This window comes from Dysidea avara, chromosome 3, assembly GCF_963678975.1.
Source record: "Dysidea avara chromosome 3, odDysAvar1.4, whole genome shotgun sequence".
Classification (NCBI taxonomy): Eukaryota; Metazoa; Porifera; class Demospongiae; order Dictyoceratida; family Dysideidae; genus Dysidea; species Dysidea avara.
This window is the reverse complement of record NC_089274.1, coordinates 24500411-24524552: the sequence shown is the minus strand read 5'-3', so window position 1 is coordinate 24524552 and position 24142 is coordinate 24500411. Positions and strand designations below refer to the sequence as shown.

General features: G+C 40.2%; 2 protein-coding genes across 3 annotated transcripts in view; one reads left to right on the top strand and one right to left on the bottom strand.

Annotated features, from left to right (window-relative positions):
* Window positions 1–7159, bottom strand: part of LOC136250406 (E3 ubiquitin-protein ligase MGRN1-like) — a 10705-nt gene extending 3546 nt beyond the window's left edge. Inside the window, exons 1-5 of the mRNA XM_066042613.1 lie at window positions 6915–7159; window positions 4629–4750; window positions 4490–4578; window positions 3884–4000; window positions 3506–3620 (exon numbers count right to left, since the gene is read on the bottom strand). Coding sequence (XP_065898685.1) covers window positions 3506–3620; window positions 3884–4000; window positions 4490–4578; window positions 4629–4750; window positions 6915–7029 — 558 coding nt within the window. The 5' untranslated portion in view covers window positions 7030–7159. The remainder of the gene's footprint in view (window positions 1–3505; window positions 3621–3883; window positions 4001–4489; window positions 4579–4628; window positions 4751–6914) is intronic.
* A 34-nt stretch (window positions 7160–7193) lies between these two features.
* On the top strand, window positions 7194–23029 carry LOC136250398 (uncharacterized). 2 transcript variants are annotated; one of them, XM_066042602.1, is made up of 2 exons: window positions 7194–7607; window positions 21197–23029. In XM_066042602.1, exons 1-2 carry the CDS (start codon window positions 7256–7258, stop codon window positions 22891–22893), a joined length of 2049 nt encoding a protein of 682 aa, XP_065898674.1. In that variant the 5' UTR covers window positions 7194–7255; the 3' UTR covers window positions 22894–23029. The 2 variants fall into 2 exon arrangements, with proteins under 2 accessions (XP_065898674.1, XP_065898673.1); XM_066042601.1 differs by having other exon boundaries at window positions 21194–23029.
* Window positions 23030–24142: the final 1113 nt, after the last annotated feature.

The window sequence follows — 24142 nt, the reverse complement described above, 5'->3', positions numbered from 1 at the left end:
TTACCAATGGATAGTCCTGTGAGAACTTCCTCAGAAATGGCCTTTAAAATTGTCTGAGGTTGACAGAACATCCTGAAAAGTTGCATCCACTAAATACAATTGTTGGTGGGGTTTCACTGATAGTGGAGATTGCTGCACAACATTCGCCTTGCTATGCTCAATGGTATTGGAGGTGGTATCACCCCTCTACACTTACTGCCTGATAGTACATTAGACACATTCAAAAGTTGCATTTCTGAAGTATGCTCATACTTTCTCAAAGCATCAAGTGACCTATGCCCTGTCCTCTGCTGGATTAACTTTTCAGACACACCTGCCTGGTACATAGTGGTTGTTTCATATGCTCGCAGACTGTGGTTTGTATACCTGGCCAACCCAGTTTCTTTACACATGTCTTTAATCGTGTCTCCCAATTTATTTTTACCAATTGGCGCAAGTGTAAACCACGGAGCATTGGGATTACTTGGAGGCTCAGACAGTGATTTAAGGTAAAACACATCATTACTTGCTGCATCCTCTGGCAAGACGCTGAAATACTTGTCGAGCATTTTTAATGTGGCACCTTGGTGAATCAGTCTTGTACTGTCTTACCACCTTGTTATCTAAATTTAATGAAGCAAATCCTCCTTGATTATTTTTTTACCCGAATTCTTCATAGACATAGCTGCTGAGGGTCTTTCCATTTACAACAGTTGTTAAACTGAGAAATCGTTAAGCTGCTATGTTCTTCTCGTCCACATAAGCAAAAGTTCTTTCCATTATAAAAGAAGACAGCTTTTAACAAACCTATCGGTGTATCAAGACCAATAACACCACTTTCCCAAAGCTTATCCTCTTCATGATTTGATAATACAGGTGTAGACTTACCAATTCCTTTTGCGTGCAGTCTCTTGAAAACCGAATCACACACATTTTTAGTTCCCCAAATGCTATATCCTGAAAAAGATTAATCTCCTTTGTTGGTCTTAACTTTCTAATCCGCCTCTGCAGTCCAGCTAAAAGTAAGGATAGGCTCCATGGAGTGTACTCTTTTCCATCAGATTTCTGTGTCTCGGTAATGTACAGTATTTAACTATTACAATCTAATTTTTAAGATGTCAAGTACTCATAAAATTTTAGGACAGTTATATATAGTTGCAACCACTGTACTGTGACTGTGGGATATCACAATCAATGTTTTATTGGTGGAAAATAATATTTGTGAGATTAACTAGATAATCAAATAGATACTCTTAACAAGATTCAAGATATCACTCGAATTATATTTAGTAACATGATGTCACAGTATTATTGATTACGTGTACTAGATTGCCATGGCATGTTGTACTCTATTTTTTGGTGTGTATTCCTTTGTATTGCCATACACATACTGATATTGAACTGTAGTCTGCTGGGTCTTTCTAAGTTGTTACATTGGTGCCGAAACCAGGACAAAGGAAAGATGGTGAGCGGAATTGGTTTGGCCCTACCTGAAGCTTTACACAACAGGGACAAAAAGCCATGGTTTAAGAAGTTTGAAGTGCGTGCTGTAGCAAACGAGTGAGATAATGAAAAGAAACTCAAACACCTGCCAATGCTCTTGAAGGGCAGAACGTGGGCAATTTTTGACTCACTACCTGATGCCAGTACTGACACTTACCCACACCTAAAGGAAGCACTTCCAGTCCTAATAAAGAGAAAGATAGACAGAATCCCCGTGATGAACTGGGATGAAGAAAGCTTCACAAGAACCAAGAAAGTATTGCCTATTAGACTAGATACATGGAGAAATTACTTGACATGGCCTCCAGAAACCAATTGCCATTACCATCTCCTCAAAGCGCTGCCAGATAAGGTGACCCTTCAGTTGAAATTGCTGCCAAAGGTAGGTTATCACGATAACATATCAAAGGCCAGAGAACTGTTGTTGCTTTTCTGTTGTGCTGACATGCCAACTACTGCAAATGTGTCAATCATCTGCTGACGAGACATAATGAAGAGCTTCTGAGGGGAGTAGAGGAGGCCCTGCAGCAGATGTCTCAACAGCTTGCCTCATTAAGTGTTCGTCAACCACCCAATGCAACCAGTCGAGTGTGCTTTAACTGTGAACAACCTGGACACATCGCCAGAAGCTGTAGGTCACTTGTCATGTCAAAAGTGGAGTGCTTTTTAACTGTGGTAGGAAAGGCCACATTGCTAGGAATTGTAGATGGCAGGGAAACAGTCAAGGGGGTCTTTACCTTTCCCGAGCAGGTCCCCGTCGATAGACTACAATGCTCGTATTGAACATGTGCCACCCTCCTAGCAAAAGATATTCCTGACAACAGCTCACGAAGACTCAGGGCATCAGGGAATCAATCACAAAGACTTACTGAGGTGACATACTGGGTGGGAATGGGGAAAGATGTTGTGCATCATTGTACATACTGTTTCACGTGTCAAGTGTCTAAAGCACCTCCAAGTAAGACAGCTCCCGTGATTTCCAGCAAGCTTTGGGAATTAGTTGCAGTGGACATACTCAAAAGTTCCTAGATCTGCAGCAGAGGAAAACCAGTACCTGTTGGTGGTTCAGGACTACTTCTCCAAGTGGCCCTTCGCCAGAGCAATAGCCGATCAGACAGCTGAAAGAATAGTCCAGGTTCTAAGAGATGATGTATTCACACTAGTTGGACCACCGTTGCGACTCCATTCAGACCAGGGAAAGAACTTTGAGAGCTGTACACTGGGTGATTTGTGCAGGGCTTTGGAGTGAAGAAGAGTCACATAAACCCTTATCACCCTATGGGGGATGGGCTAGTTGAACACATGAATAGGTCTCTCCTTACCCTTATGTTGAGAAAGAGAATGGTTGGGAGAGGCACCTGGAATTGCTCTTGTTCGTTTACAGGACCACCAGACATGCTAGTACTGGCCTCTCTCTTTATGAGGTCCTGTAACCCCCCATCATTGTTGACTCCTGGACTTCCAGGCTCCGTCATACCTGACTTGTGAGTATAATGCTGCCTTGAACAGAAAATTTCTTGGTTGATGCTAATATTGTACAGTCAGCAGAACATCAGTGATCCTGTTGTGAAGACAGTGGGTGCCTTCCAGTATCAGAGAGTTCTCCTCAATAACCCAACAACGGGAAAACTGAGTTCACAATGGACTGGAAGTTGAGGATATGAAGAATGCTACCACCATGTCTGCAAACTGTACTTTCATTATGTAAGTGTCCCGTACACACTAACACCCACAGTTATAAGATAGCTGCTGGGCTAGGCTATATACATCTCTGAACCAACACAGTTCAATGCTCTACTAAAAGAATGTATTAATCCAGCTGCCCAGCACACACACATGCCCAAAAAGGCCAAAAATATATGACCCAAAGGTGACAGTATCTGCTGGTTGGCAGATGTATCAATATTGCTGGATTTCGTCCATTTACAAAATGAACTGCCAAAAACAGCTACCTGTTCAACATTTTGACTCAATGTGGGCCATATTAGAACAAAACAAACACTCAACTACACGGTAGCCTCACCTCAGTCATTTGGCTGCCACACAAGATGTGATCTGGTTGAGAGAATGTCTGGCCAGCACCAGCCTTGTATGAATAGGGTGGGGACCATTTCTTGCATACTGTCTCATCCACTAACCTGTGAAACAATAAATTGTGTTACATGTTGCCATGGATATGAAAATACTGCAGAGCACACATACATATCACAGCGACACAGAATTTTCTACATGAAACGCTAATGTACATATAGTACTAGCAAGAGAAAGTACATTGTATAAAGCCATAACATTTCTAGTTACTGTGTACAGGCAAACACACACACAAAGTCAGCCAGCAGAAATCATATACAAGTTACACACACACAAACTGTACAACACACACTGAGTGGTAGGGACATACTCGTTGGTCAGGGTGGGAATGGTAGTGGTGTCTGGCATGGAGTAGAGAACACGGAAACAACAATCCACATCACTGTCAAACACAAACTCCAGTGTGTAGTGATCAGGAGTATCAGTCCTGTAGTAGTATACGTGCATAATAAGTTTAGACTACACACATACCACCATACGGATGCTACATACACTCACTCAACACATACATGCAATCAATAAGCTTTAAAATCTGGTGGCAAGTAATTCAAGTTAAATACACATTACATTTCTGAGGTAAAATGTATGGAGTCAAAACTGTTCGGAATAAAACCTTTTGTTTTTGTTGGGCCACATAAACTAAATTAGTAGTTACTCATCCCCACCTACATCACCATTTTTCTTACCACATCAAGGATCTTTTTTATAACACTGGTGGCTGAGTGCAGCCATCTAGCAACCTTAAAGTTGGGGACTAGCTAGAGCAGTCTAAGAACAGTCTAAGAAAATCACATTTTGAGCTAACTATTTCACCTATATATCCAGTTAACAAAATAATAAAAATCTACTGCGTATTGAGAGGATGAGAAACTAATAAGTGGCCTTACATGAGGTTTCACTGCAAGTTGAAACTTACTTCACTATCTTTACCGAATCCTTCTGCACGTTAATCAGACTTCTAAGAGCCTTGGTGGCTTTCAACTTCTTATCAGGCTTGTAGGGAAACTATACACACACAAATAGGTTATAGCTGGGTCAATCCATGTGTAGGTTACCGTGATAGGATGAGATCCAAGGTAGTTGAGGTCATTGTTCTCTCCAAACAAGAAAGCCTCAGGAGATATCGAATTGAACTTGCAGTTGCCAAGATAAAAATGTGGTCCAAAATAATTAGAACCTGTAAGAAAAAACAGCTTCACAAACCAGTCTATAACTGACAACATTTGGAGTGTGAATGTTCAAAATATCTCTTCAAGCACCAGAAGTGATTGAACAATGAACTAAACAATTCGTGTAAATGATAGGTCTCATTTATGGGACTTCACTTATTGCTGAACAAATTCCGCATAAACAGCTGGCTTTCACAGACCACACAAAAGAGTTCTGTGTGTGTCACATGCATGTGTGTACGTGTGCGTGCCTGCATGTGTGTGTGTTTGTGTGTTTTTCTGTGTATGCATATATGCATGCAGGCAGAACAAAGTACTCATTTCTCTGGAGGAGCTATAGTCAGCTATAGTCAGTTTGTTGTTGTAAACATGTTAACACACACCTGAATCATTCATTCTAAATGTTTGGGATATTTTTAAAGCAAGTTCATGTTGGTGACTGAGACATATTAAGCATGCTGAGACATATTAAGCATGCTGTTAACACAACATACTGTAATATGTATTGTTTTCGCATCCCACATGTTCCTCTATATTGTTGCTATGTGTCTAAGTAATAGTAGGTATAATACTCACTAGTGTAGTGTTAACATTCACCCGAGTCCTTGTTTGTTTTTGTTAACTCTTATAAACAACACTATAAAGTCCTTTAAAGGTTGGAACTGTTTGTCAAAGAAGTGCTTCGATTCAACTGTACACAAAGTTTTAAACCAAGCATGTACCCATGCCGCATGATGTGAGTAGGTAACTGGGACTACAGAATTGAAAAGTTAGCTGTGTGAATTCTTTTTGTATCAGGGTGGGTAAAGAAGTGTTAATTTAACCGTCTGTAATAGCTGCTTCCCCATGGGTACAGTATTGTCCCCACAGCCTAAACTAGAACCTAAACATGAATCCCCAGTCAGTGAAATCACCAAAGCATCAGTCGAGATCCGATTCTTTGGTAATCATGATCTTATTGTGGTTGTTAACGCAAACCACAGTGTAATTATGCATTCCTATGTGCAAGTCCTGAATGGTTTTTGGGGGGTACTTATACTAACAAACATCTAAAAAGGGTCAGCTGTACCAGACTAGCTGTGCCCTGGTTTCCTGAAGCTGTTTTCTGAAAAATGTGTGTGTTTGTATGTATGCTTGTTGTTTGCTTGCATATTTGTCTTTCTGCACCAATGTGAGCAAAATGGCTTATGCTAAAAGCAGCTTGTACGTGAGAAACAAACCTGTATTAACCTTCCAGATAGGTAAGCTTTCACTTTGAGATGGTTACAGCTTGACACAGGTGAAGCGAGTTTCTGAAGACATTATGAATGGCTTTCACAATGGGCTATATGGACAAAAATAACTGACAAAAGGTGAAACTAGCCTTACAGGCTACCAAGAACAACAAATTCCTTTGAGGTGAAAGGGGTACGTCCCATACTCATGTAAACAAAAATGAAGGGCAGCCTTGAAGCTTTCTCTAAGAATACGCATGAAAAAAAACACAATAGATGCACTAAAAAGCAGTTGAGAACTCTGTGCATAATTTGCTCAAGTTACGCTTCCTTAGCGGTGCATAGCAATATAATTATTGAATTGCAAAATAATTACAAAATACACTAAATTACAAAGCTAAATTATATTATACTGGTACCATAGTACTAAACCATGGTTGATAAATACAATTCAAATTTGCTACAACTTTTCACTTCACACCTTTTAAATTGCAGGAGACTCACAGTGTGCTTTACTGTGATCATAGAAAATCCATAGCATAATATATAAACATGATCTATGGTGTGCAATAGTGTGACATGTGTATATCACAGAAGTGTATCTCTGTGAAAGTGCTGCAATGATAGTCTTTAGTGTATTGTCACTTTTAACAAACATTCACAACACAAATAGGTGCCAAAAACACAGTTGTAACCAACACTGATCATTCCAAATATACTGAATAACATCACACACTGTGTCCTTGTACAGTAACACAGAAGCCATCAACTGTTTCCTATAATATTGTGGAGTATTTCTCTGAATGAAAACTACCTAAATATGGAAGTCACAAGACAATGTGTACATGAAGATGATTAATTTAATGCTAAAATTCGACCACGACTTCAATCGTGTACAATTGTCCCACCCTTAACCATACAGAGATCATCTTAAACTAATCCACAGATTTACTATTACCTTCATTTGGAGGATACTTGTAGGGCGTGGTACGTCGCCTTTCCGGATGAGTGCTTGGGTCCGCCCTGACGAACCTTGGGAACGAGGCTAACACAGCGCCCAACACAGCGCCCATATCAACAAAGTAGACAAATTAGAAATCTCAAACTTTCGCCGTGTTATAAACACATCTCACGATTAATCACACTACTGGCACCACCTGAACAATGTTTACCACGTAGATTATTGTATATCCTCCGGATATTACCAAGTTGTCTTACTGTAAGCGTAAGACTGCGCGTTTGTCTGGATGTTTGTCAGCTGTGGGCGTGTCGAAAGACGTTTTCACTATCCCTACAACGATGATAAACAAGATGATAAACGACTCAAAGAAAGAATGTTTTGTGAAATTTTACTCAATGTTGACAGAGTCTTTGCCAATGAGTGGCTTGACCTCAAGGTTATATTCACAAAGGTTACTGCCTGGCAGTAACAAGGACAAAATTGATTCTTTGAGTACTGATAAAGAAAAGGCTCAGCATTTTCTTGACAAAGTGATCAAGCCTGGTCTAGAAGTTGGCAATACAGACCCATTTGATGAGATGTTAAGGATAATGGAGACCAGTGAGGACTCCACTATGAAACATGTAGCTGGGGATATGAAGAAGTTTATGGATGGCCAGTCACCAGGAGAGGCTCAGGCTATACCTAAAGGTAAACTGTGTCATTAGAATGATTTATTTACACCATAGTTAATCTATGTTCGCATGGGTTGGGTCCCCCATTCTATTCCTCATAGAAACAATGCTGGAATGCTAATGCTAGCATATTTGGATAGTTCATGAAAATAGATCGATATTCCCTAATAGAGCAGTCAGTGAAAACTGCAAATTGTTGATTTTAAACTCCTACATTTGGCATAGCCATTCTTCCATACCATGTACATGCATACATACATACACAGTGTTGGGAGTAACGCGTTACTTATGTAATGCGTTACGTAATATTACTTTTGTGGTAACTAAGTAATATAATGAAATATGCTATAAAAACAGGTAATATAACTCAAGTTACTTTACTTACAAATGTAATGCATTACCTAAGTAATATAATTACCGTAACAAGTCTAATATTATGTAATATTATCACTACAAGTAACAAAGTTACTAATCTCATTAGTAATCCACTGAGTAACGCCTAGCCACAACGAAGTAATGAAGCCTACTGAATGAAGCTTATTAGCTTCTTACTTATAACCAAGATTTGCACATTGCCCAACAATGCAATCATGTCACATGATAATTGATAAGGTGGTAGTTTCACACATGACAGCTTAAGGCTGTGGACACAAAGTAATATAATATGTAATATTATTATAGTTACTTTATTTTATGGGTAATATGTAACTGTAACTAAATAGTTCAGTTGCAAGTAATATGTAACTAGTTACTTTAAAAAGTAACTGTACCAACACTGTACATACGTACATACACAAGTACACAGAAAAATTTTGAATTTTCAACTAGAGTAGGGACCATAGCACATCGATAAAAAGTACTGAAACAAGCTGGAGTAGTGCACAATATTAATCACAGTAAAACAATAAGAAGTGTTATATCCCTACTGTGCATTTCCATTATGGTATCTTGAGCACAGTAGGGATATAACACTTCTTATTGTTTTACTGTGATTTAATATCGTGCACTACTCCAGCTTGTTTCAGTACTTTTTATTGATGTGCTATGGTCCCTACTCTAGTTGAAAATTCCAAACTTTTCTGTGCACTTGTTTGTTAAATTTTTTGTAAATAATTATTATGACTGGGGAGTCCACGCACACCGCATCTGAAATGGCACTGAAAAGTGAAGTATCCATTACGCTTCGTTGTCAGCTATGTTCAACGCATTACACAGCATTTCGAATCAAGAACTGTTCTAAAAGCATCTCTGTAATTCACGCATACTGCATCTAAAATGGCACCGCGTGTCCTAACTATCGTCTGAAAAGTGAAGTATCCGTTACGTTTTGTTGTCAGCTATGTTCAATGCGTTACGCAGCATTTCGAATCAAGAACTGTTTGAAAAGCACCTCTGCTATCAAAATAGCCACTATGAAAAATGCGGACGATTTCAGTTATGAAGGGAAGCCATCACGTGCTACCGCCATATCAACACTATTGGCTGTCAGAAAAGATGAATGGGACACAAAGGAGGACACTGGTAAGTCCATGAAGAACACACTGTACATACTGCAGTATGCCAAAAGGCACCTGTTGGGCCAAAGCAACGTCGAACAGTGAAAAAATCAAGCCCATAGCCTTAGCCGTTATCAAGTTATGCTTGTCTGAAGGCATCAGGTAGGCAGTCAGTCAGTCAGTCAGTCACTAGAAAATTCCATTAAATAAATTATTTTAAAATTCCGTAGCAACTTGTTGGAAGCATTTCGGGTCAATCTGAAAGCTTGTTTGGGCTTAATTTTACCCAACCAATACTGCCTCATCGTCGTCAGGGAAAATTGACGCTGGTTTTTGGGTGATTTTATTTTGTGGGCCACGCCTTCTCCTTTGTGGTCCCTACTATACACTACTATCGTAGTGTATCATACATACATACGTACATACATACATACATACATACATACATACATACATACATACATACATACATACATACATACATACATACATACATACATACATACATACATACATACATACATACATACATACATACATACATACATACATACATACATACATACATGCATGCATGCATGCATGCATCCATACATACATACATGCATGCATGCATACATACATACATACATACATACATACATACATACATACATACATACATACATACATACATACATACATACCGTATTTCCTCATATAAAAGCCCAGGCTTTTATTTCCTTCCCAGCATTTTTCACCCAGCCTGTAAACGAATAGGCATTTGTTTTGGATTGGTTCGATTGACGCCCGGCGTTTAATCAGGTAGTGGTAGAACAGGATTACTTAGAAAACAGTGAGGAAAACAGTGATACAGTGTGTTGACTATATAAACAAGTGTAAGACAAGGCTTAAAATGGTTGGAAAATAGTTGTATAATACATACGTACCTGCATGCATGAATTTAAGTTCTATAATCAGTGAGTAAATGGTGACGTAAAATGGAAGTAAATTCTTAATGGTTATTGATAAATAAATTGTTAGGTAATTGATTCCACCATTTAATTATTTGAATTCCAAAATATCATTGTGCAGTTGTTAAATGACATCTTTCAGTGTTTGTATAAGTAAGGTGCCGTGTGTTGTGATTATGAAGTGAACCAAATAGGATACGAGGATCTAGAGGGATAACATTGTCCTTAGAATAGTGATAATGGTGCATAGCACAGAGACAACGATAATTTAATTGATTGCCATGATAAAGTGTTACGATACTTAGATACATGATCATACTTACGTATAGAGTAAACTATACATATGTCCCAGTTCTGCAGGCACTGTAATCTATCTACTAGATTCTGTGTGAGTGATGGTCCCTACATGAGGAGTACATAATCTAAATGTGATATCACAAGAGAGTTAATAAGCATTTTAATGATGGTAGTTGAAATAAAACTACATTAGAGCACTCAAATGATTCCGTAGGTAGATACTCTCTAATAGAACAGTCACTTTGTAATGAAATACTCTAATAGAGTATTCACTGATTAAAATGTTCCAAGATTATTGTAAGTAATATTGTTGCCCTAAGAGCATAATTTAAGTATAATAAGAGCAAAATGGGTGAAAAATTCTTGGGCAACTTTTAAGCATGTTTGACTCAGGCCTAAATATTTGTGTGCTAACTGGTAACTAGCAATTATCATGCAATGAAAGCATCAACACATGTTGAATGGTTCTATGGGCAGTCTCATCACTGAGAGCCTACCTCACATACACCTGTTGATTAGAGATTATAAGTGCTCATTCGAAAGGGTTCTTTGAACACCTTATTCAGACTAAAGTCCTATTAGTGTATTTTTTTCAGCTGATTAGTGGTGAAGATTACGCTATTATATCACGTTTCCATTATTGATATACAGTAGCCTCAGGAAAGTATCTTTTTGTCTTTTGAACACATTCAGTTTTGTCCGGCATTGGACCCACAATAATGTAAGTATTTGTGACATACGTAATGCCATACTCTTCTTTGGATTATTGAAATAATCTCCAATGTCTTGTGAGCATAAATACCCAGTTGATTGGTAATTATACAAGAAGTGAAAATCACAAAGCCACTATGAGACTGTAGTACAAACTGATATACAGTAGCCTCACCCAAGTATCTTTTTCTCTACCTCTACAGTGTTTGCCAAACACTCTTTCAACACTGATGAGTGTACTTGCTGTCATTTTTGGCACTGCTGAGCGTACTGTTCATGTTTCTCGTAAGCAATAGAGTAGCTAGTCTATAAACTTTCCTAAGCATTTTGGCAGGCATTGTAGCTAGAAGGTAGGGAAAAGGGTACATGGCTGAGGCTACCATGCCCATAGAAGGTTGTGAGGAGTGTCTTGTGTTTGTCAAGAAGCTGTGATGCTTGATTTTATTAATTCACAAATATCTTTAGTAGTCATACAACAATCACGAATTCTCTATCTACGATCCCTAAATATTGTCAGTAAGTGTTCAGTATTTCTCCTGACATGAAGCCGCTTCCCATGCTTTTTGTAACTGGCTGCTCTCCTCCATGTCTCTCCGGATACTCACATCACTTCGTACCTTACATCTTCCCCCATTTTCCCAAACTGAACCTTCAGGATGAAGTATTCTTCGAAACCTGGCAGGTAACTTCACAGTACATCCACCCAGTAGAGGACCTGGGCTGCGATGAATCAGCAGAAACTGCCTCTGGCAAATTGACAACAGCTCCTTCCTGTTGTGCAGTTCCTTGTGCATCTGGATCTTTCCTCCGTACTTGTCTTCTTTTCTAAAGTTTTCCTGAGTGTCTCTTCAGAATTGTCACTAGTACGCGGAAGCCCTGCACACTCAAGTCCCTTAGTTGGCAATACTTCTTTCCAGGTATACATTATTCTCGGCCGGTCCTCCTGTTGATAGTCAATAACTTCAGACTTGGCTTGTACTCCAATATGTTTGAGACATCACATGCCCAAAACATGTAACAAATAAACAAACCATTCATCAGGTAAATATACATCAACAATTCACAGTTTGTACTAACCTGACACATGTATAACACAACCACTCAAGTTTCGCAGCTCCTCCCTTGTAACATGTCTCCACCAACCATTGAGCAGTCCTTCGCCATTTCACTCGTGCTATTTCACCCATGCATCACGTGCGCAATCGATCACGTGATTCAATAGATATGATTTGCAATGGTTCAGCATTAATGTGATGTGACCCTCAACACAATGACAGCATTAGTAGTAGTCAAGGACTTAATCTCAAATGGTCCCTTATAGGTTTGGTCTAACTGAAACCTTGGTTCCACTTTTAACGTTACAAGATCTCACCCAACATCTTTAGCTCCTCTATCATAATACTGTTTCTGTGTCCTTTGTGCAGCATGAATGCTCTTCTTTGCTAATTCTCAAGCATGTTTAAGTTCTCTGGCTAGCTCTTTTCCAAAATCAGTCTCTAACACAGGGTACCTGATTTGTGGCGTATTAAAACTCAATGCACTTGGCAGATTTGGGTCTAAACCAAATAGAATGGTGTTCACCTGATGAAGAGTATGGTGTTGTGCGGTATGCAAATAACACGGGACCAAGTTTTTTGTCCCAATCCTTACCACCTTTGCTAACTAACTTCTGCAACATCTGTTTTAACGTCCTGTTGAAATGTTCAACTAAACCGTCAGTCCGAAACTGTCCTCCCGAGGTGGGCAGTTGATCTATTCCAACCAGCTGTGCTGTCTCCTCTAGAACATTTGACAGAAATTCTGCTACCCAATCGTATTATTTGCATTGGCACTCCATGTTTCCAGATTAGGTCTAACAAACACTCTGCTACAGTCCTGGCCTTCCTATTTGCCACTGCATATACCTCAGGCCACTTGCTCAGATAGTCTTGAAGACCAAAGCATATCTGTTCCCAGGGTCCAGTTCCACAAAGTCCATGCCAATACACTCAAGCACACCACCCACTGGAATGTTCACCAATGGTGGCCTCCCTCTGAATTCTTGTCCCTTAACAGACACACACAGTGCACAAGATGCGTACTTCTTAAGCACTCATACCATCCCAACAATAGTATTGACTAATCCTCTGTTTCATTTTCTTAGCAGCAAAATGTCCAGCGAAACACAGGTCATGGTGATCATTCAGGATCTTCTCCCTCAGGTGGCTGGGAACTACTAAACGGTGTCATCCTGGTATGTCTGCCCCCTCATAATACAAGATGTCATCCACAACATAATATCCCTTCAGTCAATACGAGTCGGGCTTCATCAGGAAGTGTTCCCTGTCTCAGGTGGTCAATCAACTTGGTCAAAACAGAATCTTGTCTCTGTTCTTGTTGTACCTGTTCCATACCAGATCTGGCACTGTCTGTCACATGTAGTACTACACCATCTTGTGTGGTTGTTTGCTGTTCAGTAAACTGCCCATCTGATAATGGGGCTCAGGATAAGGCATCAGCAGCAGCATTAACTGTACCAGGCTTGTGTTCCAGTATCATCTTTGGCAAGAACCTGCAGATACCAACGTGCCAACAACTCCTTGGTCTGGCTCCTCAAATGCACCAGGAACACACTGACTAATTCCTGGTGATCCGTGTATACAATAAACTCATGAAATGTTCTACAGAGTACACTAGGGCAGCCACCTCTAACTGTGTAGGTGCATACTTGGCTTCTGCTGGGTTAGTCTACCTACTGGTATAAGCAATAGGGTACCTTTGGCCTTGATCATCCAACTGTTTTAAAACAGCACCAAACCCCAATGAGCTAGCATCAGTCCATACATAAAAAGGCTTTGATAAATCAGGTGGACACAACACAGGTGCTGTTGCTAACCTCTCCTTAAGCTCCTGAAAAGCTCTCTCACAACTATCACTCCAACTGAACTGTACAGTTCCTCCATCCTTCCTGGTCAGAGCTGTCAGTGGCCTAGCCACAGCTGCTAGATTTGGCACATGTCTTCTATAAATTCACAAGTCCCAGATAGCCCTTCACATCCTTACAACACTGGGGAGTGGGGAAATTCTTCACAGCTTCCACCTTCTTATTGTTAGGGCTTACTCACTCCTCTGGCTGATAACATGTGTCTCAGATATTCCACCTGCTCTTGTGCAAAGGCACACTTACTAGGTTTAAGTCTTAGCCCAGCCTCCTCTAGTCTTGTCAATACCTTCTCCACATGTTCTAGGTGCTCCTGGAAAGACCTGGACAGAATTAAATCATCTAAGTGTACAAAAACAAAGTTCCATACATTACCACCAAATATTTGATTCATTAAATGTTGGAACGTTGCAGGAGCATTTGCTAATCCAAAAGGCATCCTCCGATACTGGTACAAACCCATGTGGCAAGTAAATGCTATCTTACATTTAGAATCAGGATCCATCCTTATCTAGTGATACCCCTTTATCAAATCCAGGGTAGTGAACCACTTGCCCTTCTGCCTGCCAACTGTGTCGATCATGTCGTCAATTCGGGGAATGGAGTAACAATCTGGAATAGTGTCCTTCTTGATGCCCCGATAGTCAGCACACACCCAAAGACTACCATCTTTCTTTCTGACCAATACTAGTGCTGATGCATATGGACTAGTTGACTGCTCAATGCAGCCTGTTGCCTTCAACCTGGTCAACTCTGCTTCCAGCTCTGCACGTAAAGCATATGGCAATCTATGAGGAGGTGTCCTAAAGGGAATTGTTTCTATCTTGTATTGTACAAGATCTGTCTTGCCAAGTTCACCATCAGATAAGGCAAACATCTGGTGTTTTGTCAATAAAAGCTGTGTCAGCATTTGCTTCTCATCTGTTGAGCAAGCTTCTCCTACCAATAACGGGGGCACAGCTCTGCCTATCGGTGTTCCACTTCACCATTCTCTGTACATATTTTCCCGACTGTATCAGGTACTAATGCTTCTTCCCACACAGGGTCGGCTTGGTACGGCCACTAGGCTAACTGGCCTAATCCTAGGAACTAATGCTTGGGTTTAGAGTGATCCATGCTAATGGTATTGAGCCCAGTTAGATCACAACCTTCAGTGTCATTAACAAGTGTGTTGCAGGTTACTGTCAAGAAGGACCTCCATCTGGGCCCCTGGTAGACCAAGTGATGAAGTAAGTGCTGGTCAAGAGGCAATTCCCATTGGTCTTTTGTCACCAAGTGAATGTAATATGGCACAGTTTGATTGTGATTATACTGAACAGTTGTGGAAGCAAGGTGAAGACAAACCACTAGTGATGGTGACCAATTGGAACAGTAATACAGTAGCCATTGGCAAGGGTACATGCAGTGGTGGGTACAATTGCCCAACTCTCCCTGCCATATTGGTTTCTCTGACACAAACACATGACATGGAACCTCCTTGCAGACACCAGTTTCTTCAACTTGAATTTGTAGAGACACTAACCCAACATCTCCTAGAGCAATGCCAGCTATACCCACTGGCTGTGCAGTGTGTGCACCCATCTCAAGGTTTCTCCTGAAGTGACCAATTATTGGTTTCTCTTGTGGCTGGCAGTAGTTCTTTCCTCACTAAAGATACTTGTGTCCCATGGTACAGAAACCCTCTAGTTTTCACTCCATCTATACTACAAGGTCTACCTTATAAGTTGGTCCTCTCTTAGTGGCAAGACTGTTCTGGGGCAACCTTTACATTTTGGTCAATGGCTGTCACCATGCTCATCCATGGGTCCACTGCTTTCCTCTGCAGTCTCCTGGCTAGACTGTTCTTCTGGACTAGTCTTCTGTAGGCTCCTCTGCTCTAGGCTCTTCCACTGTCACTCAATTAGCTCCTTTCTTCTTACCCTGTGGACAGAATTTGGCTACTTCTCCTGGCAATTGAAACACTTACCATACTTCAGATTCATTTTGCTCCCTTGTCCGGTTACTGTCTCTTTGGTCTGATCCTTCTGACTGCTTGGTTTGTGTTCAGGGATTGTTCTTCTTGGTTGATTGGTAGTGTCTCACTCCATGCCATGATGGTTCCTTTCCTGAACAGTCACGGTGGCCTCTGCCCTAAATAGCTTATGCAGGAGTTCCTGCACTGACCCCACTGTTATCTCCTTAATCTCTTTCTGCGATTCTATGGGTGCCTTGTTCCATAGTATGGACTCAAGAACTTCATTGGTGAGCTTGGTGGGGTTCTGGTAATCTCACATGGCATCAAGTAAACCCTGTGCTGACCCAAACTGAGCGTACTACATGTAGCCCATGGCACCTCTGATATGCTGTACGTAGGTCTATCATATTGACCACGGTATACATCTACAATCCTGTTCCAGGATGTCTTGTCTTCCTTTGTCAGCGTCCTCTGCCAAGTTGACTTGATGAGGCCAGCCAGAAACCAAAAAAACCACCTTGCTCGTAGCTGATCATCCCACCCACAGTCTGCTGTGGCTTCTTTAAAATTTTCCACCCATACCTCAAAATCATTATCACCAGTTCTGCTGCTGAGCTTCTCCAGCCGTGTACACAGTGCTCGAAAACCAGGGGTGTGGGGTGGGGATCAACATGCTTACTACTGTGCCATGATGGTGGTTGAGGATCAGTTCATCTGTTGCCTGACTAGCATTGCAGAGTTGGGTTAACTGTTGACTCACAATCAGAGTCAGAGGGATACTTGGTAGTGGACTCCAGCTCTGGGAGGTCATCGCCCTCCAACTCAGATACCTGACACTCAGTCCTCATGAACTCCTTCATTAATTCTTCGCAGAGTCTACACACTTCCTTCTCTAATGCTACAGTGTGTTCAACTAATTGCTGCTTATCACTACACAGCTCACCAATAATTGAGTCACATTCTGCTAATTTACATGCGCTGGCCAGCCGCTCATCATTCACACGTGCACATCAGGGGCAGATCCAGGAGGGGAGTCTCTGGTCTGGGTGGAGGGTAACCCACCTGAAGTTCACATATGCAACTCAGCACATCCTGGCCTACAGCTGTAGCATTATAAAATGTACTCTTAGGCAAACTTTAACAGCATGATGTGTGTTCTAGCTGACTAGGTGGAAACCTACACTGCTGTTTGTGCAGCTTATTGTAGACTTATAGCTCACTACATACACAACTTCCTGGCACACAGTAGCTATGACGAATGATGAAGCACTTGCTCATCACACTTCTTCCTAACCAAGTTGAAGCAGCCAACTCCTGTGTCACTCCATAATTGAGTGCGGGGACCAGAGTTCAGTTCATTCTATGTCTTCTGGGTGAGGTCTCCAAAACAGCTGAGTGATATCACTTGCCCATATAGACCAAATGTCAGGTGGTGTCAGGTGCATTACCACAAAAGAAAAGTACTGGCAGTAAAACACTACTTTATATAGAAGATTATACAAATCAGACGTACCTATACAACAATATCAGTGACTACAAACCCGCTACAAATGCCATTACTTCCTTGCAGTTGCCAGCTCTTCCACTCACAGCAAGTGTCTTCCACCATTGCTGAACTTTAAACAATCCATATCACGTGAGCCATCATCACATGATGCTATATTATAGTTAATAGGACTGCTCTATTAGATATCGATCTTTCGTGATCTGTTGCTTTCCTTTCCTCTGCACACTTTCTGTCTTAGATTTCTTGTGTGAGGTTCAACCTGAAAGGGGGTCTCGAGACCCCAAAGATCCCTCCCCCCCACCCTGGATCCGTCTCTGTACGTTCGACTTCATACCATAGCAATTTCTCTGCTACTGACCCTTCTCTATGACATGTGGAACACACATACATAATTGCTTTAGTATGACAACCAACTAGAGCAACATACAATGCCTCAGACAATTTATCACATTGCCTGATGTACGCCATGTGCTCCTACCTGTCACAAAGGTCACAAGTGCCATATTGGACTCCTCCACTTCATGATGGCATGTCACGTACGGGTATTCCACTGTACTGTTATCCACCATAATGTGTCTTATAAGGCAAATCTACAACAATCACGAATTCTCTATCTATGATCCCTCAATATTGTCCGCAAGTGTTCAGCCTTTCTCTTGACACGAGGCTGCTTCCCACACTTTTTGTGATTGGCTGCTCTCCTGCGTGTCTCCGGATACTCGTATCACTTCATACCTTACAACTAATCAAACCAGAGGTACTAATGCCCATTCACCTAAGAAATTCAGACTGTGAGGATTATAAGCAGATATGTAAAACTGCAAACAGTCTGGAAGTTAAATCCTTGTAATTAGATACCTATTGAGAATGTTAGCCTTCAGAGTGGTGGGAAAGTTTCAACAAAAGTTTATAGATAGTGTGGCTTATTGCAGGTGTGTAGTTATGGTCCTGCTTCATTCAGTGATCAGTTGTCAAACAAAGTTTGTATACTTATATGTCATTCTCTGGAGACTTACTTGATTGCTTTGAAATATCTGTGGAATAAATTAGGAGCTAGTAGGGATCACCACCTGAAGCACAAATTTATTATTCCCATATAGCTATCAATAAACCAGCATGTCTAAAATGATGTGAGCCGCCTAAAATGCTGCCTTTAAAAATCATCCTAGAAATATCTTATGCAATGAAAATCACCTTTATGGAATAATATTAGACCATCTAATTCAAATGCAGCATCAAAAACAAGTTACAGGTGGCCAGATACAAAATATTTTAAAAATCGCCCAAACTCGAATTTTTGTCTACCTGCCTGCCAGACCACAGTCGCAAGGCTGGAGGCCAAATGAAGCAGCATACAGCCACCATTTTGTACCACAATAACAAACTCAACAGTGGGATGTGCCTTTTGGGGTTCCGATGAGTGTGTGCCCTCTGCTCCCTGTCTTTAATTTCCAATTTAGCTCTGTGGGAAACTTCCTACTTTGGCATTCAACAAAATAATTATTATAACATACCAGTGTAGTGATTTTCTCACAGAGCTATGCTATAACACCATCTTTCATCTATTGTTTCACTACTTTTTATTGCTTGGATCCCTACTTCATTAATAATTTTTTATATACTAGTCTTGAGTTAGCAGTTAGCTATGCAATAGATTAAGGGTGGCTTGTTTTCTACAGCAAAACCACCACTAGATTATTAAGGGCACATGCTCTGATTGGGGTGAGGTGGCATGTTATGATTGTTTAGGACATGGTCACCATGCAGCTACAGGCATTTACTCCCTCTTACGGTAATGTAAACACTTCAAATAGTTTTATAGTATGTAAATATGCTCCTCTAAGGAAAGTGTCAATATGAAAAATTAACGCCTTGGTGTATGGTTTCCTTGCATGAAGGAGAAAATGACCTTGCAGAAAATGGGGTTTTAAAGGACTTTTACAGGTAAGCAATTTTTTATAATGGGCCATTATGGTGCATTTACAAGCTTTGTAGATCCAACTGTCAAACTGATATCAAACAGTGTACCATATTGTTTAGCATCAGGTTCTACCCTAGCATGAACAGGGCTCACAAAATGCTTCCATTAAAAACTGTCATAGAAATATCATACGCAATGAAAATCATCTTTACAGAATAGTCTTAGTCCATCTAACATCATTAAAAACAAGAAAACACAGAAGACTAAATATTGAATTTTTTTTAAATGCCAAAAACCTGAGTTTTGGTCTGCCTACCTTCCCTGCCTGACCACAGGCGCAAGGCTAGAGCTCGAGAATGAAACAGCACACAACCACTATTTCACACCACAATAACAGACTTATATGTGACATGTGCCATTTTGGCTTCGATGAGAGTCTGCCTTCTGCACTTTGCCTTTCCTTTTATCTTTAGGATTTCCAATGCATACAATTATAGTATCATGTACAAGGATCATACTGATGTGTACCATTATTGAAGGTGTATAACAAAAGATGGGTAAACAATTTGTTTTGTGCAGCATTTTAATGGGCCATTATGTTGTACTTGTAGGCTTTGTGCTGCTTTAATATACTATATCCAGCTGTTAAACCAATGGGATATTGATTATTTTCTGTGTAAATAAATACAAGGTCCAAAAATAGAGTTCCCACATGCCTCTCCTTCAAAAACATCAGGTGCATGTCCTATTAAAAATTTATGTTTTTATGCAAATGGTTTTATGGCTTAAGTACCAGACTATTATGCTTGTTAGTTAGCTTCCTTGCACCATTAGTGAACTTCTCACTACCACAAATCAACACCTTGTGCTGTCAGCAAAAAGAAATGGAGATTATAGTTGAAACTGGGTCGGGTCGCCTGGGTCAATTAGGCCACATTTTGTCTGGGTCTGACCACCTGCAAATTTGTTTGATGATGTGGAAGTGTATTAATGCGTCATAGTCTCTTTCATAAGCCACACCCTCTTATCAGGATTACAAGCGTATGTTGAGCCAAGCCCATTTATCAGTAGGTACACGTATTGCAGTCTGTAGACATGTCCATGTCCATTTTGCAAGCTTACACAAAGCTATGCCATTAGTTGATTATTATTGTACGAGTCATATTGTAGTCTAGTCTTGCATGAGCCATGGCTGTTTTAATGTGTAATGCTATTTGTAGGTATATGTGAAGCCACGCCATAAAGTTATCATTACGTGTGGAACTACACCCACTGACGTCTCATGTGACCAGAACGTAGCTCTTAGCACACACCTCAGTTTTAATTAATCCAGGTCAAATCCGGATCTGATCCAGATTGCTATCCAGCTCAGTGGGTCATCTGGGTCAGTTGTAGTGACCCATTTTCAACACTCAATGCACATATCTTTTGTCCTGTTTGTCTCCATCTATGTACTGTAGTACTGTATGCCAACAGTAACCTGTTGGGATGAAGCGACGATATAAAATTTGGGTCCATAGCTCTAGCCATTATTGAATTGCAGTTGTCTGAAGGCATCAGTTGATGGGTAGCCAGTAGAATATTCTAATGTTATTTTTTTTTAATTTTGTAGCTAGAAACTTGTCAGAAACATTTCAGTTACACACACAAACACACTTTTGGCCTCTAACCAATACTGCCAAGGTGCCATAAAGGAAGTATGAGGTTTTTTTCTGGATATTTTTCCATGAATAGGTACAAATTTTTATGATCCCTACTATACAGTGCTACTGTATTAGCCAAATACATGGGGATTTCTCCTAATACTACAACTTATATAATGTATTGTACTGCAATCTCTTAGCAGTATCACCTCCACTTGATGATGACCTCAATAAACTGAAGACAGTTGCAAAATTTTCCAAAGATTCAAACGTTAGGTCAGCTTTTACCAGAATGACATCAGAAATTGAAAGTATTTTAGAGTTTAAAAAGTTTTCCAAATTACGGAGGGCTTGTGTTCAAGAGATCAACAGTTTAGGAAGTAATTTACCTCGGAGTTTGGTACCTAAAATACAACAGACACATTCACTAGATGACATGTTGGATGTGCTTGCTCAGTCTCCATATTGGAACTGGTTTGACACAAGACTTCTACAGGCTCTTGTGAGTGCATCAGGATCAGCTGAGGCTGAAGAAAGGTTGGAGAGTTTTAAAGCAACTTTTTATGCTGAAAAGATCGCCAAACTCATTCCTTATGTGAGCATTAAGCCATTCAAAGAGTCTATGAATTTGGTTGAGAAGTTTGACAAAGATCCTAAAGATTTGACTATTTCAGAATTACTACAACACAAGTACAAGTTAGAGTATGAAGTGTTGGATATAGATGAAGGAGATTTGGTATTAAGTTGTATTAAAACAGGTTGTGTTGAACTGACATGGCAGGTACCACAAGAACTGGTTTACCGAGCATATACTTCAATGAAGAAGAAACATGATGAGTTGCCATCATTAGCAGTCAAGTCTCTGGTTTGTAAGGAAGGAGATGAATATGCAGCTCTTCCTGTTTTGTGGCATGGACAAGAGGTTGGAGAGGTTGGTCCTATTGAGCCATTACCAGAACATGTTAGACAAAAACCATACTCTTTACCACAAGGATTTCAATGGGTTACACTGAGTAGCAGTGATGTTGAGAAGGTGATACATTTTATGAACAAGCATGGGTCTACCATACAGCATGCTAGGCTTCAGTTTACCATTACACACCCCCACAGAAGGAGTGAGTGGCAATTTGGTATCAGAACAACTAATGGTAAACTAGTAGGTGTAGTGTTGGCTTATCCTGTTTGTATGAGTATTGGAAGAATATCAGTAATGTGTGTCCATCCAGTGATGGCTTGTCATAAGAAGTATTATGGTAAGCGAATGATTTATATGCTCCATAAAGAGCTTCAGAGAAGAAGCAATCTGTTTAATGTTTATCAGTTTATTTGTCAGAGTAAAACTTCTATACTTAAGCCTTTGACTACCGTCGCAGATTGGTCACATTACTTCACTCATCCCACAAGTGCTCAACTCCCAAACTCCCCCAGAACACCTGGTTGGAGGAAAATGACATCAGAAGATGTTCCTAGTGCATTAGCTCTTGTCAACAAGTATTCATCACAGTTTGAGATCAGACAAGTCTTCACTAGTGAAGAAGAATTTTCTCATTATTTTCTGTGTCCAGCTGTGCCAAATTTTGTGTTCGCTTTTGTAGTGGAAAACAAAACAAATAACATTACTGACTTTGTTCAGTACAAACTGATTAGAAATGTAGATGGCACAACAGCTGCCATTATCGCTACAGTGGTATCCACACATTCTCCAGTTAAACAACTAATAACAGATGTGATGGTGTGTGCTAGGAATAATAGTGTTGATGTGGTACACCTGCTCCAATTCAATATGCAGGATGATATTTTGTTTTCACTTGGATTTAAACAGATTCAAAATGAAGTAATGTACTTCTACAACTACAAATATCCTGAAATTCATCCAACTAGCTATTTTTTTACATTCTAGTCTCTAAGTATAACATATTTTATTCATTTCTGTAGTACTTAGATATGAAGAAAATGAGATGACATTTAAAATATATTGTAAGGAAACTGATATGTGTCACATGGTGCATGCTAAAAATTTTATTTTATTTGTGATTGCTCCATCATACAATTCTGCAATAAAATTTAGGCTGATTAATGTTACAGAGTGTGTGCATGTGATTGTGTCCTAATTTATTGAAAACTCATCATGCACAGTAAAACCGATACCTCCATATAATCCTAATCCAACACTGTGGTATGTATGCATTGAGGCAACAAGGTTTTTATCTGACATATCCAATATCATTATTATATCAATAAGTATCAAACAGTACGGTCATACTGTTTAGTAGGGTTCCCCCTAAAGTGACACACGCCACTAAAAAGCTGCATCTAAAAACCATCCTTATGGAATATTCAGCTAGTCTCACATGGCCTGGTTCGAATCAGGATTTACAAAGCTCACTCGATTGAGTGGATTGGATTCCCACATTACATCATTGTGCTGGGCCCCAGTACCCTTGTTACATAACAGGGCATCCAATCAAGTGAAGTTACCAAACTTCAAAGTCAATATTCAGTATACAGGGCCGCCCAGAGAAATTAAGGGGCCCAGGGCAAAGAGTTAAAGTGGGGCCCTTCACCCAAGTTGTAAGGTGAAGACCAAAAAAAAAAAAAAAAAAGGTCACAACCTGCTGGCAATGACAATAACTACCCATCACCAACCATATCTCCTTATCTATAAGCTTGCTACACTGCTCCTCTGAAGAATACTGTGACTGCTCTATTAGAGTATTTAGATCTGACTGCTCTATTAGATTATATCGATCTTTTAAACAGGTATTCAGGGGGGCCTCCTGGGGCCCCTTTCAGGCTGGGGCCCGGGGAAAAATGCCCCAGTTGCCCCCCCCTGTGGGCGGCCCTGTCAGTATAATAATAGAAGCTTCCAAAATTGTCACAAAACCCACTACCACAACTTCTGAACATCAGTATGTCGTCTTCCAAACTACCATTGCAAGTCTGTCAATATAAGTAAGGGAACAACTTCCAGTATATATGATTCAGTTTATACACGGCCTAGTATCGCTATCTCGATTGCTGTTATTATAAATTTTGTCAAAATGACAGGGTTGTACAAAAGGACAAGCCTGTAAATGTACTTCCCACACATAATCATACAACAGTAACATTAAATGGAGATGGCATTACAAAAACAAAACAATAACACA

Bases quoted from the DNA above. Each gene is read 5' to 3' on its own strand.
- LOC136250398 (XM_066042601.1), top strand. From the start codon at position 7,256: ATGATAAACAAGATGATAAACGACTCAAAGAAAGAATGTTTTGTGAAA. The intron at 7,608-21,193 runs GTAAACTGTGTC...GCAATCTCTTAG, and splicing joins GGCTCAGGCTATACCTAAAG to CAGTATCACCTCCACTTGAT.